At 39.8% G+C, this 19,270-nt stretch overlaps 1 protein-coding gene across 1 annotated transcript; it reads left to right on the top strand.

The window, feature by feature from the left end:
* The first annotated feature begins 9,002 nt into the window (after positions 1–9,002).
* On the top strand, positions 9,003–18,588 carry myl13 (myosin, light chain 13). Its single transcript, XM_020922804.2, has 5 exons — positions 9,003–9,156; positions 16,168–16,195; positions 16,463–16,612; positions 17,269–17,442; positions 18,383–18,588. Exons 1-5 carry the CDS (start codon positions 9,049–9,051, stop codon positions 18,487–18,489), a joined length of 567 nt encoding a protein of 188 aa, XP_020778463.1. The 5' UTR covers positions 9,003–9,048; the 3' UTR covers positions 18,490–18,588.
* Positions 18,589–19,270: the final 682 nt, after the last annotated feature.

Here is a 19,270-nt window from a genome sequence, read left to right as displayed (position 1 = left end):
CCCATATGTTTAGCGCTGCTGCCCGAGTTCAGAGCTTCTGCTCCGGGTTTATTTTATGAGTGCTCCTATGCACGATCAGAAGAAATGTGACTGCTGCTCTGAATGCTTCCATCATCATCGTCAAAGCAACAGGTAAACGTTGGTCGCACTTTCAGCGCGTCAGCTCCTAAAACTCTGTTTATCTCAGTTTACACGCAAACGTGAAACCGGAGTTTTCCAAAATCTCTACTCTAGCCAGAGTTTTTAGAAAGATTCGTTTTCAGAGGCGAATTAATGTGTAAATGATGTGAACAAACTCAGGGAAATGTCTCCGTTTTTGAAAATACCCGTGTACGTGTAAATGGGGCCTAAATGACAAAGGAGTAAACACTAACCACCTGATATCAGTGGCTACAGACGGCGCACCAAGTATGAAAGGGTCGCAAAAGGGGTTTGTGTATCATGAATGCTCATTTTGTATTTGTAGCCGACTTAGTCATTTTAACAGTCGGCTTATACAGCTAATACACTGACAGCCTATGTTGCCTTCATATTAGGCTTATATAAGGCTTTTCATTTTTTGCGGCCCCTGCCCTACCCTAACCCTAACCCCTGATCTTAACCGAACCCTGCTATTTTTCTCAATTTCTGTATGTGTGTTGTTGTTTTTTTATCCAAGATGGTGGACTTCTGGTTTGGGAGAGAGCGTGGTCACAATATGCTTTATTGTTCCTATTCCCATGATGCATCTGTGTACTAAATTTGGTTTGAGTACATCAAAGTTTTTGTTGGGACGTCCCCTTGGTGAAGACAGATTTTTGGCCAGTTGCCATGGCAACATGATGGGAGATGTAGTGTGGGCGTTATTGACTTTTTTCATTAAGACCAGGCCACGAATGTGTGTACCAAATTTTACATGCCTACGACAAAGTAAAATTTTATTGTTCCATACAATCTCCCTAGGGGGCGCTATTGTGTCCAGTTTAGATTTTCTTATATTCTGTTCAGGGTCAGAGTGTCCACCAACAATTAAAGTTTGAGTCAACTTGGCCAAAGTTTGTGCGAATTATCACGCGTCCAAGTTTGATGGCGAGCTGCAAAAACGAACCCGAAATTTGCACCGTTGCCACAGCATCACTGTTTTAAAAAAGCTTTAAACAACTTTTAATGTCTCACTCGTCTAGATGATACAGAATGATGAGTCTGGGTCAAATGCCTTAGGACGAGTTCGTTCAAATATGAAGACAAGAAAATGCGCCTTTGGCGCCGAGTCGCGTGATCAGTCCAATATGGCCAACTTCCTGTTAATATACTTTTTTGTCCCTATTCCCATGGTGCATCTGTGTACCAAATTTGGTTTGGCTACGCCAAAGTTTTTGTTGGGCGTCCTATAAATGCATCAAGAATCTCAGACTTCCGGTCATTGTGCAATCCATACTGGGAAGGATTTTCCAAAAAAGTGAACATCAAACCTCCATGTTTGTTTTCCCACTGGGATGTGTCTATTGTCAAAGTCGATCTTTTCAAGTCTTTTGAACCATATCACTTTTGTTTCTGGTTCTGATATTGTCATATTTTAGTTTTGTGATTCAGATATCGTTAATTGTGTGGTTGTTGGATCCTGACAGTGGAAAACGACTTGAGAAATTTGTTTGCGAACTCCATAAATGCAAAAGTGAATCAGATGTGTGTGACTCAAACCTCTGTTCAAACTGTTTCCCTTCACAATGGAATTGAAAAATAGTGAAAGGTGAAGGTGATGGGCAGGATTGATCCACAGGAAGAACCAAAAAGGAAACCTTTAACTTCCTAACTCATCCTGAGTTTGCAGAGAACATTTTGTATGTGGAGCACCATCAAAGTAAAATCCCGTTTGTTAAGTGAGAGGAGCAGAAGACAAACAGACTGAGCTGCACTTTCTTGTTCTTGTGGTTTTACAGTAACATTAAGTCTTGGTCTCTTTGCAGTGGAAGGTGTTTCTTGTTGAAGAGCTGGTGCCTTTCACTTTGGCGTTGACTTTTTAAATTCGTGAACAAGGTGGAGCGAGGGACCATGATGTTTAATAATGTGGACATTAACAACCATGCTAAATATCCAGTGTGCCTTATGGAATGTTAAGAGGAGCCTAACATTCTATTGAGGTTCTGGGCCTGTTGATGGTAAAGAAATCATCACAGATCCATTGATTTTGGTTGGATTTGTAATTTTTTTTATGTGGAATGACTATACTGTTTGAAGAAAAGAATGGCATATTGGCTGATGTCAAAACTTGGGGGAATAGTTGATTGCCAATGAGGTAAAGATGAAAATATTGGAAAAAAGTGAAAAAATGACTTATTTTTTGGCATTAAATTGAGCCAAAATCATGTAGAAATGTGTTTTATGAATATTTTTTTCACTGAATGTTGTCACCACATGTGTTCTTTGCATCTGGAATGTATTTGTAGACAGCTTACCCAATCCACTGAGGATTTGAGGAAATTTTTCATTTTTCAAAATTTTCTATCACAAAATGAAGGTTACCTACACTAAAATGGCCACAATTTTTTTTCACGATATTTCTGGAAGAGCAGAGCCTCCAATTATTGGTCCTCAGGGTCACAGTTAACAAACAAAAAAAAAAAAACACAAATAAAAAGTATGGCAGACGATGTCAGGTTCAACACATTTTCTAGAGCTTTTGAGACTTTGGCTCCCTGACTAATAACAAGGACATTTCCATTTGATTGCCATTTCACTGTGCTTTGCTCTGGTGTCAACTTTTATAGAAATTGTCCTTCTTTAACATTATCAGTTTCCGTGGTCAGCTCATCACAGAGTGGTCTACTAAGCTCTTCTCATTTTCTGTCGGCCAACTTGCCTCTGAGACCTCCTTCTTAACTCGTATTTAAACCTCCTTGTGTAAAAAGCATAGTCAGGATTGAAATAATGCTCAGTGTTCAGCATTCAAGTCACCGGGTCCAGGACTAATAGTAAATAAACTTCTCCTCTCTCTTTACAACTACTCGATAGGATAACACTTAGGCTACGTTCAGACTGCAGGGCTTAACACTCAATTCAGATTTTTTGTGATATACGATGTTTTTGCGAGGTCGTTCACATTTCCAATTAAATGTGACTTGTCCAGTGTGAACATTACACGGCCCAAAAGTGTCCCACATGTGACACTGGAGACACGATGACGTCAACCGCAGTGAGCGTGCTCTGTGTTTACGGAAGTTGTCCAAACATGGACGCAGCATTGAGCACCTGGAGATTTTAAAGTTCGTCTCGTACCGGAGCCAGAACATGAACAACTTGTTTTAAAGAGGAGATTGAGATTGAGAAGGACGAGGTTTTTGGTCGTGGCATTTTGTGGGACAGTGGCAGCGACATCCGTTGAAAGTAACGTGTGGATGTGGAGACGTAGCCAAGAGTGAGTGGTGAGTGGTGATGTGCTTCACTTCAGTGACACAGAGTTCATTAACAATTTTCGCCTACTTCAGCGCAGAATAGTGACGTTTGTGGCTTGTTGATAACGTGTAGGTGAATGAATGCGCTTTGGCCGTTCACACTGAAGTCGCATTTGAAAAAATCGGATTTGGGTCACTTCAGACTGCAGTCTGAACAAAGCCTTATTTTCCCTCCAAACTCCAAACATAACAGCTCTGCATCGCCTGCTCTGATTGGTCAGATCTTAGAGAATATATGGAGTGCACCTTACCATAACTAAATGAACTTACTTACTTACTTTTTTATTGATCAAGCTTTGTATAAAAGTGTGGTCTAAAATGCTTCTAAAAACATATATGAGTCCCACTTTTGACACTCTGAGTCATGCCTCCCTTTGCTCTCCATGATAAGTCACTCCCCCTTCAGAGCGCTACGGCAACACAAGTGGAGTGCATTCTGCTAACGAAACTACTGCTCATCATGTTTCTCACTCACAAGTGTATAAGTAATAATAAATGGAAATGTCAAAGTGTCCAGATCTGTGAAGTGGCGGTGTATTGTTTTGTACACTTTTGTATATTTGTGGAAAATAGTCGTTCAGCAGCATGGATGACTTGTGGGCTGAGTGTTTGACAGAATCTTACAGCCAATCGTAAGGAGAGTTCAAACAGGGCCTTGGAGAGATTGCTAGATTACTCAAACATGTATGGATGACATATAAACCCACCACAGGCGTGTTTTTGATGAGGGAACGTTACAACCTGGTAGAATTACAAAAAGTCAGTTTTTGTACTTGTACTTTTTTTGTACTTGTACTTGAGTGCATTATTAGTCATACAACTGTACTTTTACTTGAATACTTTTCCACTACCCCCCCCCCACACACACACACACACACACGCACACAAACACACACACTATCCTGAGAATGGTACAGCCAGTTGGGGTCATGATTGCAATTTGGAGTTATGGTTAATTACTGTAAATTTCCATTCATCACCGAATATTGTCCCGTTTTTAAAGAACCAATCGAAATGTGTGCTGCAATCAGACTTTTATTTTGATTCCTCTTTAATTTTTAGTGAGTGGGTGTGCTGATGACAAAAGCCCTCACATCTCAACTTTGAGCCTTGATTGTTTTAGATTTTGTCAGATTGCATGGGCATGGTGTATGTGTGTGTGACGCCTATAGACTCTGGGAAAAGTACACTGTGGAACTTTTCTGGTAAGGCATTTGTCTCCTGCTTGTCTCCATGGAGATAATGTTCAGGAGTATGAAATGTATCTGATCTATGTTGTATTCTTTGATTAAAGGTGTTTTTATTGGGAAAAAACAGCCAACATGAACTATTATTGTGAGTGAGGTCACCTCTCCATAGACCTGGTGTGTAACTTGACCTGGAGGCATTGCTTTATTGTATCTATAATGTTTGTTTCCCTACTCTGAAACATTCCAGGGAAAGCAATAATATTTCCATGAGTTTCATAGTGCATTTTTAAGTGTAACATGGACTTTTTCTCATCATTGATACTGACATCGCGCTGGGAGTGTTCTACATGTTTCTCTAAGGTGGAATGTTCAGTTGTTACAATGCAGACACAATGCAAACACAGTCGAAAAAGTTTGAAGAAAAAAACACAAAATTAAACATTTTCAGGGATCACTACGTCAAGAAAAACAGTGACAGTGACTAAATGAAAAACTGTGGATCTCTAATTTAAGTGTGAGAGACTTGTTCAAGAACACAAATCTCACCTGTTGTAGTTTCAGTTAAGTCAGCTCTCTCTGGTCAGATTGTCTAGTCTAATTTGTCTACTCAGACAGAGTTTCAGACAGAGCAGTCCCTAAGTTAGCATCACACCCCAGTGAATGTTGATGAGATCAGCTGTAAAGTATCAAACGTGTTGTATATTGCATAGGTTGTATTTTGTATATGTATGTATGTGTATGTATTTGTGTATATATATATTTTGGCCCCTATGCTCCTGTATCTGATCTTTAAGGACAGTCTGAACCACACAGATCCCGTTTTTTCAAATGCGACTTCAGTCTGAACGGTCAGGTTACATTCATCCCACCTACATGTCACAAATGTACACAAACGTTCTTCTCGTCATACAAAAATTGTCATGTGACCTCTGTGTGAGTGAAGCAGTGAAGCACTTCTCAGTCTCCTCCTTAAAACAAATAAGCTGGACATGTTCTGGCTCTTTAAAATCTCCAGGGGTGAACCCCCACCTTCTCATTCAATGTTTTTTTTTTGTTTACTTCATTTTATATACATACAGAAAATATCAGATATATGAAGTGAGACGTATGGAATAATGTAGTGAATAAACACGCTAAAAACCTGGCACGGTGAACATATGTGAGTAGGTCTATAAACGATGGCAAAAGCACACTGAGTAACTTTTCAGGTAGGCCGTTTGTCACCTGCTTGTCTCTATGGAGATGTTAATGCTTTGCCTGGAATGTTCAACAGTATGGAATTTAAATTTTCTATCTCGCATTCTTTGATTATAGATGTTTTTATCAGGAAAAAACAGCCAACATCAACTATTACTGTGAGTGTGCTTGCCTCTCCATAGATCTGACTTCTAACTTGATATATTGGCATCACCTGCTCATCTCCATGTAACTGTTGACTCTTTTTAAAATGATGTTGTAATGATGTTGAAATATACAGGTTCTCATAGCGTTCGTTTCTCTATTGTTCTTTATGGAAAGCTGAGAACAAAAGCAGTTTTTGAAGTCTTAAATCTTGAACTTCAGTGAGACTCGACACAGAACACAGCTGCTGATAACAGACACTGTTTGTAAGGGGATTCTGCATTCTTAAGTTTCTATGGATGTTTCCTCACACAATGACATGAGGTTTATGACAGAAGTCTGGACGCTTCTGTTTACTCTGTGACCTGGGCTATTCATAGTATCACGTTTTTCTTATAATACCAGAGCCTTGGTTTAGGCGAGTATCCTGGGCCACAGTAGTGCAGTTTCATAACTCATCCTTTGATCTGGAGGTTGGTAGTTCAAATCCTGATCCCAACATAAACAACACTGATAGAGCAGTCAGATCGTGCCCACATGTTGGCGTTTCAGTCCTAGATCATGTAAAGAACACTGTCCTGATGCTCCTGGGGTTTGGGTTAACTCTGGCTTTAGTGTTAGTGTGTAAGGAAGTGGGTGTCTTTAACCTTGCACATCATCATGAATTCTGATGATATTTGTGAGTTCACAAATGCACGAAAATCCACCTTGAAATGCTTCAGCTGTAAGCTTCAAATTTGCCCAATGGCGGATGAGCCAATCACAAAGCAGCACTCAGGTTTGTGTGGACGCCAAAGGTAAAGCTCCCAAACAAACCAAAACAAACACGGAGACGCAACAGCTTGTTTTTATGTGCAGAAGGAAAACACTTTGTAATGAAATACAGGTACTGTGCAGTTATAGCTCATATTGTACAGGAAATGAGAAGTGTGTATGTTCTTTGTTCATTTGGAACAGTAGAAAAAAGGGGTGGAGTTAAATAAGTATTTATTTCCTCCCACTTATTTTTCAGAGTAAAATCTGTGTGACATTTATTTTTGTTTATTATTATAGAAAAGAAGTATTTACTTTTTGTGTTATATCTATGTATTTACATTTTTCTGCATGTTCTGTGCATCATGTCCCAATAAACATTCATTTAATCAATCACTTTGTGCATTTATGGACAGGGAAATGTCTGTGCTTTTCTTTGGACTGGATGTAACTAAAGTTTGATTCTTTGTCTTGTTCTGCTGCTGTGATGATTCCATCAGTCAGATTCAAATAATCATGATGCTCCACCTTTCCTCGACTGCTTTCCTCGAGAGCTGTTCCAGATTGATAAATGTGTAAATCTCAGTTCAGACTGCTGCATGAGCGAGGTTACCAAAATAGGCCCATGGCACAAATCGCTCCCCACCACTGTGGCCATCAGCCTCAGGGCAGTTTAGAAGCTCAGCACATGTGCCACCAAGTAATTCTAATGAAAAGTAAAGCAGCCTATATTGATGAGTGTGATTAAGAGAGAACTTTATAATATGCCAACAGTGATTAGCGTTTAGCGACTCGTTACCTCCTGTAGCTCTTTAAAAGCATTTGATTAAGGCCCATTAACATCTGCCAGTCACATTTTAACAGCTTTTGTACTTTGACTTTTTCAACTGTCACCACTAAACCTCTATAACAAACTCAATCACTTATGCTAATGTTCAACCTGAATGGAAGGAGTGACAGAAGTGAGTGATGGGTGTGTGTGCTGAGAGTTTAATGAATAAAGTTCATGTATTGTGCATGTTTGAAATGTGTGAGGTTCAAAGGAAAAACTGGAGAGCCCGGCAGTGACACAAGGAGAATATGCAAACTAGTCCTGCCTTCATAAAAAATAGAATACGGTATGATTAAAACATTGATTTACCAACAGATGTATGGACAGATGAGTTTCATCACTTCTTCCTCTCAAGAAACTGCTGTTTTGTTTTGTTTCTCAATATAATTATCCAATCAGAAAGAGATTCTCAAGTCTCTCGTGTTGGTTTAACCTAAAATGTCTTTCTCTGATCTGACTGGTCACTACCTAAACCCCAGCACCTGCAGCTAGATGTGTGTCAGTGCTAGTGCAGCCTCTGCAGCCTGGACGACCTGTGCCAACACTGAGCATGTGTCTCTTTCTGCACATCAAGGCACTGGTTACTCAGATTCAGTTGTGAGACCTTTTTTAAAACAGTAAGAGTGCTGCCTACATACAATTCCTTTAATTTAGATTTTATTTTTTATTTTTTTAAGAATGAAAAAAGTTGAAGTTATTGGTTTAGTATTTATTAAAGGTGTACTGTGTAAGTTTTGTGGTGGAGGGTTCATCAAACGCTTTTCTCCATGAAGATGTCATTGCTTTGTCTGAAATGTTTCACAGTATGGCATTAAACAATCATCATGGAGACCAAACCAGGCCAAGTTACTGGTCAGATCTGTGGAGAGGCGACACCACTCACCACCTGTAATCCAATAAATGCATGGTAGATCTGTTTAATGTCACACTGTGGAACATTTGAAGCATAGAATGGCATTTCCATATCCAAGATGGTGACAGACCCGCAACAGAAAAGTTACATAGTGCATCTTTAATGAAGAGATCATGGTTAGGAGTTAAGGTAAAGGTATAGTAATTACTGTGCCTAAATCATTCTTAATAAAGTTTCATTAGTTCCTGATGCTTTCTTAACTCTGCTCAGCTGTAGTTTTTCCATGTTCCCCTCGGTTGCTGCACTGACCTGATCTCACTCGTCCCGTCTCTCCCTCTGTTATGCAGCTCATGTTTAGCATCTGAGAGCTCGGAGACTTTGACGTCTCATGTAGCGATTGTCAGCGGGCAACAACAACAGCCTTTGTCTTAAATAGAAGCACAAAAGACATGGCCTTTTATAGCGCTGGCTCTATTGTTGGCAGCACGGTGGGTATGTGATTGTCTGTGGAGATGGTGAGTGTGTGTGTGTGTGTGTGTGTGCGTGCGTGCGTGCGTGTGTGTGTGAGGGGGGGTAAGTTGGGATAAAGCATAAATGGACTCCGCTTTTAAACGCTAGTGCCAGTATCTGCGTTGGTACAGCACCAAGATGGCCCCCAAGAAGAAGGAAGAGCCCAAAGCAGCCCCGCCACCGGCCCCCAAACCAGTGGAGCCAGAGAGACCCAAGACCCCCGTGTTTGACCCCGCCACGGTGACGGTAAGAAGGGCGAGGAGGATGGGGTGAGGAAGTAGGAAGGGGGAGGGAGGATGCTACAAGGAGCTATAGGATGTTTGAGACGTGAGCACATAACTGGGGCAGGTGTTGACATGGCAACCAAATCAAAACAAATGAGCTGTATATATCTACACACATAGGGTACATACACATTGTATAGTGTGACCTTATTGTGTTCTTCTTTTTTCTGATCACATTTGTGTATTCATTCATTCATACTGTGGAATCCATATAGTGTCTTATAAGAGAAGTGTTGTTACTGAGGCTGTTTATTGGAGTAATAGAAAAATAAGTTTAAAAAAATAATAATCTTTCAAATTACCACCAAATGTCTTGAATCGTACTGGTTATTTCAAACTAAAAAATTAAAAGGAAACAAGGAAGGAATCACTTTTGGATATTTACACTCAAAACTGTTCTTAAAACTCTCTTAAAACTGACTCGATAAATTGAATTCTATGAACGTCTAATATAAATAGGATACATATTATTACTGTAAACTTATGACAAGCCAGAAAAACAAGTACAGTTAAAGTTACATTTACTTTAAGTATTGGTAAAATAAATAAATATCAATGCAGCTGTATAAAAAATGTATTGAAATACAAATGAAACTTGTAATATTTGCATTAATAAGCACAGAGTAATATATGGTAAATCAAAAAATCATGTAGTAAGAAATGTATAAGAGAACATTTCCATTAGATTTACTGTATATTGCTGCTTTTAATGGACATGGCTGTTTGCAGTGAAAGAGCATCAGAGCCCCCGTGTGGTCAGAGTTGGTCTTGCACCCACAACATTGTACTGAGGCTTTTGGACGCACCTAAAGTCTATGTCTCTGGAGTAAGAAAGCTTTCAGAAATATTTGTGTGCATAGAATAGAAATCCGTGTGTATTTGGGAAATATGTGCATATTTGGCTGTAGCTGCGCATAAAATAAATATTTGTAAACTCTCGAATGAGTCCAGTCGTACATAAAATATATAGTGTGTATTTTATCCATATGCACAGATTTCCCAATTACGCACGGATTTCTGTTCTATGCGCACAAATATTTCTGAAAGCTTTCTTACTCCATACATGTCTCTGTGATTGTGTGCCGGTCACCTGCTTGTTTCTATGGATACGTCATTGCGCTGCCTAGAATGTCCCGCAGTGTGACATTAAACAGCTCTACCTTATATTTTTTCAATTACAGGTGTTTTTATTGCTCTAAAACACCTTGAAAAACAGACATTGAACAGAACAAACAGACAGGAAAGTTACACAATGCACCTTTAGGGAAAAACACACATTTTGTAGTATTAGACATGTCTGTATCACAAAACCATCTGCTGAATAGGCCCACACAATACGATTTGAGTTGGGTTTGTGAAGAGTAGACCACCCAAAGCTCTCCTCTTGTGGTTTCGAGCAGGGAGAAGAGCAGAAGGAAGGAAAATATGGGTAATTACGAGCTATCGCCGGCCATTTTCAAACGTGCTTAGATAAGTGCTGGGATAATATTTGGACAAAGCTGGTCGGTGGGTGAGGATTTGAAACTATCCCCACATTATACAGGAGCCGTGTGACGCCCTGCCAGAGTCTGCACTGTAAATATAGTCCAGGGTCTGGGGCGGATCAGGCCTCCTCACCACAAGTCTGGGTGATATTTTTAGAGCTCATAAATTAAAAATACAATAACGAGAGAATGACTAAGTATTGTCAATGGGCCTAAATGAAATATATATATATATATATATATATATATATATATATATATATATATATATATGTATATATATATATACACATACATACACTTTTGACTATGTTAAAGTATACACAGTATATTTAGCCTGTGACCTGTTCAAATGTTCAAAACAGATTCATTTCTTCAAAATCATCTTATCAAAATAGTATTTTTTGCTCCTATGTCTATACTTTTCCTTAAGTAATAAAACTGAGTACTTCCTTCACCACTGATAGGTTCTGAAGTCATCAAATATACGAAGTAAGAGCTACCAAATGATGAAGCAAAGAAAAAAAAAAAACATCTGTTAAATATTTTAGTTCTAAATTCTTCGAAGTATAGCCACCCTTTTCTTTTGTCGACAGTTCTGCAAACCCTTGGCCTTCTCTCAGTTGAAGGTTGGCTCAGCTGGTAGTAAAAGTATAAGGGTGGTGGTTGGATGCCAGAGCAGACCAGTGCTTACTTTGGTGTGTCCTTGGGCAAGACATTTGGCCATACCACCCTACCACATTTCTTCTGATCTCAGAAGCTAAGCAGGGTTTGGCTCGGTTCGTACTTGGAGGGGAGAGCGCTGGGAATAACAGGTGCTACAGTGCAGCAGCTTTGGCTCTAGTGCAAACTGTTGCTGTGTCCTTCAGCAAGACACTTCAGCCACATTGCCTCGTATCAGTGTGGTGTATTTGTGGCAGTCAGAGGAGCCGACGGTGCAGATTGCCTGCCTCGTTTTCATCATTCTACCCCAGGACAGCTGTGGCTACAGTTGTTCCTTAGCAGTGACATTGCGCTGGGGGTGTTCTACGTGTTTCTTTATGGTGGAATGATCAGCAGTTACCATGGAGACAGAAAGCACATGTGACCGCGCTGGACTTGGCCGTGCAAAAGCTCAGCGCAGTAACAGGAATAACCCTGTGTCTGTGTTCGTCTGTGACTGTTGTGTAGTTTATCTGTGATGTGTTGTGAACAAATGGCCGGACACTTTGTGGTTTTGATCTGCTTCAAACAAATTATGCACTGGTCAGAACTACGGCTCAACGCGAAGAGCAGCTCTACAAGGAGACCAAGTCACATGAGCATCTAGAAGATAGTTTCTGTCATGACATGTGCAACAGTGCATTACTGTAATAACTCAAACACAAAATATTAGCTCATAAATGTTCCAAATGACATAAATACGATGTACAATTAGGATGTGATCATAGAATGAATAATTAAACAGAAATACACAATTTTTACCGACAGAGCTCAAATCATTGACCCACCTCGTGCACATCTCTCGTGAACTGGCAACATGCTCTTGGCGCCAGGGGCGCTTATCACTACCGGTCATCACAAGAGGGCGCTATTCCCCCAAAATGCATTAGCTCAATAAGAGTAATGACAAGTGGAATCAAATACCCTGTAATCACTGTTACCCCCACAACACTGTTATTATTATTATTATTATTATTATTATTATTATTTATATGACTGTATATGTCCTTTGTATTTTGAATGATGTGGTTTTGGGTGCACTGTTCCTTTACAAACTGTCACCCTTGGGTGCTTGCCACACCCTATTTAAGACGGCCACCTGAACTCTCACTCTGTTTGCTTGATGAAGGCAGAGTGCTGAAACATTGTTTGTCCTAATAAGTCTTTTACAGGTAAGACGGTGTGTGGGATTTCTCTGTGTTCTTGGGCTGCTCCTCCAGTGCACCCGTTTCAAGAAACTGATGTGTAAATTTTTCATTCTTTTGTGGTCAGATTGTTTTAAAACAAAGCTCTGATTAAAGTCTCACTTGAGTAACAGAGCTTCAGACAGAGCAGTCCCTTCAGTAAGCATCAAATCCCCAGGCTGTGTTGATGAGTAGTTGCTTATAGCAGCGTGAGTTTGGAGTGAATAAAACTCAAAAGTGTGGAGTGACTTTGAGCGTGTGGAAAGTGCGTGTAAGACTGATATATTATGTTCACTTCATCCAGGTGACCTTTCTGTCTCTTCTTAAGTATTTTATAATGATTACTGTTCTATAACATCTTTATTAACTATAAAAGAGTTTTATTATTCCTTAGACAGGTGAAGGGTGTCTGGGTCGCCCACATATCCACTGGTTAAACAGGGGCTGCTATGAGAAAAAGGTTGAGAAGACGGGCTGAATGATACAGTGAATCGAATCGTGTGAAGTTGTGTTATTATTAGGGCCGGGCACGTTAACGCGTTAACTTTGCGTTAACTAATTAAGTCATTAACGCCGACAATTATTTTAACGCCGTTAACGCAGTTTTTATTATTTATTTATTTATTTTATTGTAAAAGTCTGTTTCTCACATGGCTTTTATTTTGAAAAAGTCCACCGCGAGTATTTCTTTAAGTTTGACGTCTTTTCTTTACACTTTTTTCACTTTTTTCTGACCACGTGAGATGCAACGTGCCCGACCCTCCGCGAGCCGCGGGCCCGGCCGCGAGTTCGGCCGCAGGCTCCGGCTCCCGTCGCGGGCTCCGGCTCCCGTCGCGGGCTCCGGCTCCCGTCGCGGGCTCCGGCTCCCGTCGCGGGCTCCGGTCGCGGGCTCAGCCGCGGGCTCCGGCTCTGAGCTGAGCTTATTTCTTTAGCTCAGTGCTGGAGTAACTGATTTACCCAGATACCATTGGAAGAAAAAATGTGATTGGTCCATTTCCATTCCATTACATTAACCCTTTGTTTCCTAAGAAATATCAGTCCAAGTTTATAACACTGATCTGGAAATTATTATTAGTGTAGTGTTCATTACTCACAGCATAAAAAATATTCAATAAATATCTTAGTAGTACAAACGTCCATTCAATATTTTTTTTGAGCCTTCAGAATACCTTGAAGGCTCTGAGGTTCCCCTCTGAAAGAAATGCTGTTTGCACAACAAATGTTTGGCTCTTTCATTTACATTTCCAATAAAATAGCGCTATACTCTACTTTTTAATTCATTAATTGGTTTTGCGTATAACATGCGATTAATCATGATTAATCGCTCGAACTCATGCGATTAATCATGATTATTTTTTTACATTTTTGCCCAACCCTAGTTATTATATAAAATATGAATCCAACACATGTTACTAAAGACTGATACAGACTTTTCCACAGCCTTAGATCATTTATCTTCATTAGTTTTGTTAAAGCTGCTGCCGTCAGCTGAGTGGAAATGACGTCATATCATTTCCACAAAAATAATATTTAATCATTTTAAAAATCTACTCGCACAACTAAAAATTGTCACAGCACAAACAAAATACAAACATTTGGTTTAATGTTTTGCTGTTTTGAAGCTGTTTCACATTTTGAGGGGCTGGACGACGTCATCAAGTGAAAATAAAAGAGCCAGAATCACACAAACCAAACTTTTTGCAGCACAAACGAAGCACAAACGATTGACCCCATCTTGGGCTGTTTTAGAGCATTTTGAAGCTTCCTGGGAGCTGCTGACCCCAATTTGACCAATACATTTTTTTTTACTATCTCCAAAACTAAAGCTGCACAAACAAAACTTTTTTGCAGCATGAACAGAGCACAAATGACAGACAATTTTTGTTTAGGTTTGTGTTTGATGGGGGGTCAGCTTCATTCTGCTATTTTGGTCAAATCAGCAGGTCAAATCTCAATTCTCTGCTTTTCATTCATGCAGCCCCATATTCACAAACAGACACTTTCCTCCAGCCTCTCCTCTTTTTGTTCAGCCTCCATCAAACTCTGAGTCAGGTCTAGGTATTTGGCGGCTCCAAGCAACATTTAGGTTGTGGATAGTTTGAGGGCCGATCTTCCTGCTGTTGTTGATCTTAAATGATATTGTTAGAAATAATAACAAAATAAATAACCAAGAGCTCGCTCACCTTTATCCTGCTCTTGTTTTCTCACTACAATTGTTTTATTTATTTCTTTTTTGTCCTTCAGTCCCCTTCCTGAACTTTCTTTTTGAAGTCATTTCATTATTTGAGGACACTGGTTCAATGTCAAAGCATGAGGCACAAAATAAATGTGTTCTTGAAGATAAATCAGCAAAAACATCTCCATGGAGACCAGCTAGCAGTGGACCGTCTATTAGAAAAGTTACATAATGCACTGAACAATGTTTCTAGGGAGTGGAGGAGTTTTACAATTGTTTTAAAAGGTGTGGATGTTTTTAGTGAGATCCTTTGTGCGGCTCAACAGCAGCTGACAGATCCTATCACCAACACAATCCATCAAAGCCAAGGACGCTCATAAAGAAGTGCGTGAAACCTCTGAGTAACCTGATACAGAGCCAGGACACCCCAGACACGCAGGGGGAGAGGGCAGCGCCGAGGAGAGAGGGTCTGATCATCTGATGTGGTGTGGAAACATTCTCTGTGTAACTACTGTGGAATGACAGACCTAGGAGAGTGAACCAGGGCCACAGCAGCTTTAAAGTCGACCCACAGACTGGATCAAGAAGAGGCCTAAGGGAGTAAGATGTCACCCACAGCGTTCAACTCCTAAAGTCAAATGAAGCTCACAATTTGGAAATGGAATTTATTTATGGACAAATTAGTGAAATAAAACACCAGGATCATTAGAGCTGGTTAATATGAACATCTGAAGACCAAAGGCTCACTGCAGCAGTTACAGAGAGACAAGCAACAGTTTTTCAGTGTAAAGTCAGTGGGGCCTTAAAGGTCCCCATGAACACTTCCTCTATGGAACATGGTAGCTCTGGTTACCTCTGGGCATTGTATGGCTCCCGGGCCACATACGGCCCTTTGGTTGACGCTGACGGGCCCCTTTAAGCTCATTAGAAATTATAAAATAAACCTATTTTATCATTTGACCTCATGCATGGACTAAAGCTGCTTTTATTTTAGAGGTGGTTTTTTAATGACATTTTAGTTGGGCACCTTCACTTTTTCATGGCTGAGTCAGAACATAAACTGTTCCCAGTCTGAGCAGCTCTTCAAAACAATGTTATTTACTGCTTTTTATAAAGAAACAATTCATATTATGCAGAATTAAGTTAAGCATTTTGGCCTCCACAATATTTTCTGTTTCTCGTGTGGCCCTATGGAAAAAAGAAGTGCCCAGCCCTGGTCTGGTCCTTGGTGACATCGCACAGGTGATGTGTTTACAGTTCAGTGTTTCTGATACAAACAACTGCTTTTTGTTTTACTTTGTAAAACTTAGCCATTCAAAACTACTTCAGTGATTGCTGCTTGGTGACAAAATTCAGGAAAACAAATCAGTACATGTCCCTGTTTAAAATATTAATATTCACTTTGTTTTGCTTGTGTCTTCTTTCAGTTGGAGTTCACAGCAGATCAGATAGAAGGTAAGTGAATCATCTAATTAATCAATTTAATTCAGTTAAGTTTTGCAATTGAAATCCTGCAGAATATATAGACAGATATTAATGCTATATACAGAAACCTTCCAGTCAATGCAGTAAAATAGAGGAGTAAGTATGTGGCAAACCCCCACTAATATATTGAAGCTATTTTTAATTTGAGTAGATTAGTCAGCTCATTGAATAGAGCATCTTTAATTAGAACATGATAATGAAAGTGTCCCACTGTGAGCACTGCTGTTTGTGTGGCAGACTTTAAAGACGCCTTCCAGCTGTTCGACCGGACGCCCACCAGTGAGATGAAGATCACGTATGAGCAGTGTGGAGACCTGATCCGAGCTCTGGGACAGAACCCCACCAACGCAGAGATCATGCACGTGCTGGGAAAGCCCAAGCCCGAAGGTCCAAACTAAATGCACTCATAACAACAGCACATTATTACAACATTATTATTGTTTGACCAAAATTTACAAAAAAATAAAGAAAGAAATCATCTTGAAATAACAAAATTGGAGTGCTACACTGGATCAAAAAAACTTACGCAAAACAGGTGCTCATCAAACCAGAGGGCTAGATTCTCATAAAATAGAAAAATGATGGCAGAGGCACTCTGATTTGCAGTGAATTTATTAAAAGTCGAAGACCAAGTAGTCGAAACGCGTTGGCGTGATTTTTAATAAATTCACCGCAAATCAGAGTGCCTCTGCCGTCATTTTTCTATTTTAAAAGAAAGAATTTTATTGAACAATTAAACATGGCCTAAAAAGTCACCTGCCTGAATTTTAAAGCTGCACTTCGGAACATTCTTCATGGAGAAAGGCAAAGGAACAGCATCTCCATGGAAACAAGCAGCAAGTTCTCCTCAAAAGTATTATAAAACCAAGTCCAACGATTATAATATTTACAGAGCCAATACTTTCAAATACAACAAATGTTCTGCTACTCACTTCATGATAGTAAATAGCTTCACTTCTGTAAACACAAAACCAAATATGTCTTTCTAGCAGATATCAGAATCCTTCACGAGCAGAATCCTCTGACATGTATTTCGCTTTCAGACATGCAGAGTAAGATGCTGGACTTTGATCAGTTCCTGCCCATGCACCAGCACATCTGCAAGGCCAAAGACCGCGGCACCTATGAGGACTTTGTGGAGGGGCTCAGGGTCTTCGACAAGGAGGGCAACGGCACCGTCATGGGGGCGGAGCTACGGCACGTGCTCGCCACTCTGGGTACGGCTTTCCACTCACCACTCCACAGAAACATTTAGAAAGGAGTGATGGGGCTTTTCATGGAGCATTTAATTAGGTTAAAATTAACTCAAGTTTGGGTTTCAGTGCAGTTTGCTTCAAGGTCAGGACACAAAAAAAAACAACACATTCATATTAGGCAATGTCGGTGAATGTCTTGCCTAAGAGCACAACAGTTTTTGCCACTGCTGCTCCACTGTGGCACCTGATTTTCCCAGCAGTCTCCCACACAAATACTAATGAGGCTCAGCTTCTGAAATCAGACAAGATCAAAATCAAAATCTTACATTACTGTTCCTTTAAAGGTTCACTACATAACTTTTTGATTCATGGACATGTCATTGCTCTGTCTGCAGTGTTCCATAGTATGACATTAAACAGCTCTACTTTACATTGATTCAATTACAGGAGCTTTTAGAGCTCAAAAATACAGAGAAAAACAGGCATTCTAACTGTGAGCAGGGTCGCCTCACCACAGATCTGACCTGTAACTTGCTCTGGTTTGGTCTCCATGAAGATAAACACAAATCAATGACATCTCAGTGGAGAAAAGTATGTGTGTCCACTAGAAAAGTTACCTTTAAGTTTAGACAGATGCATTCTGTCAATAAATGCTCTTGTAAACTGTCAATATGATGATTTCTAAATGGCCTTTAGTCTTTTTCTACAAGTATTAAACACACACTGTACCTCCCCACTTCTTGCTCACCAGAAACAAACTCCAAACTACAGGAACAATGAGCAAACACCAGAAGGCTGCACTTTCACTTCACTGTTTTTGTGGCCATAAAAACAAACATTATATTAAATTGAGAATTTATGCTAATTTATTTTTAATAAAGAAAAGCACTTTAATGTTTATGACAATAGACAAAAGCTACATTATTATCATTATTTTGTAATAATTTCTGTTTTTGTGCAGGGGAGAAGATGAGAGAGGACGAGGTGGAGCAGCTCATGCAAAACCAGGAGGATGCAAACGGCTGCATTAACTACGAGGCCTTTGTCAAATACATCATGGCCTCTTAGACACATGACACATGCTATTTTCATATTATTATTACATCATCTTGTATATGAACCATTCTGAACCTGTTGTTATAAATAAATGCAACTCCAAAAAAAAAATGTCATGGTTGAGATTTGTGAATGAAAGAGCGTGTGTTTCTCCAGTCTTACCAGCAGAGGGCGGTGTTGCCTTTAGAACAGTCCGTAGATTTTTAAAGACACAGAAGTCGAGGGAAACATCTGGACATGACTTCAGATTTTGTAGATGAATATGACAAGCCAGAACATTATACTAATTCTGGTATTTTTCAAAGAATACAGACCCTCCATAAAATAATTCATAAAACAAATTAACAAATGTTATGAACATTTACAAATGTAAACGTTCAAATCATTTATAAGAACCAGTGGCGGCTGGTGGTATAATTTTTTGGGGGGGCGCCAAGGCCAAAATTATAAATATATATATATAATATATATATATTATATAGGCTATATAGTATTATAATGAAACAGAAAAAGACAGTCATTTTGGTCACTATTGGCTGAACTATCAGAGCACAACGCACAGCCAAGCGCAGTTTTACGCAAGTTTACCCAAGTTTACGCAGCAGCACAACCTGATCCACCGCTCACTGCCAGCCCCAACAACACAAGATAACACAACACAAGGTAACACAACACAAGGTAACACAACACAAGGTAACACAAGGTAACACACCGCTCACACCCATCCCCAACAACGTCAGCAAAACTACAATAAGAGGTATGGTCACAACATGAACACACGACATCAGCGCCA

The sequence above is a fragment of the Boleophthalmus pectinirostris genome, unplaced genomic scaffold (genome assembly GCF_026225935.1).
Source record: "Boleophthalmus pectinirostris isolate CB_2022bp ecotype Guang Dong unplaced genomic scaffold, ASM2622593v1 HiC_scaffold_16, whole genome shotgun sequence".
NCBI classification, from domain to species: Eukaryota; Metazoa; Chordata; class Actinopteri; order Gobiiformes; family Gobiidae; genus Boleophthalmus; species Boleophthalmus pectinirostris.
Note: the sequence above shows the minus strand (reverse complement) of the source record. Positions and strands in the feature narration are given on the sequence as shown.

Excerpts from the sequence above, each read along its gene's own strand:
- myl13 (XM_020922804.2), top strand. The coding sequence starts at position 9,049 with ATGGCCCCCAAGAAGAAGGAAGAGCCCAAAGCAGCCCCGCCACCGGCC. Across the intron at positions 9,157-16,167 it reads TTGACCCCGCCACGGTGACG|TTGGAGTTCACAGCAGATCA; the intron begins GTAAGAAGGGCG and ends GTCTTCTTTCAG. Across the intron at positions 17,443-18,382 it reads GCACGTGCTCGCCACTCTGG|GGGAGAAGATGAGAGAGGAC; the intron begins GTACGGCTTTCC and ends GTTTTTGTGCAG.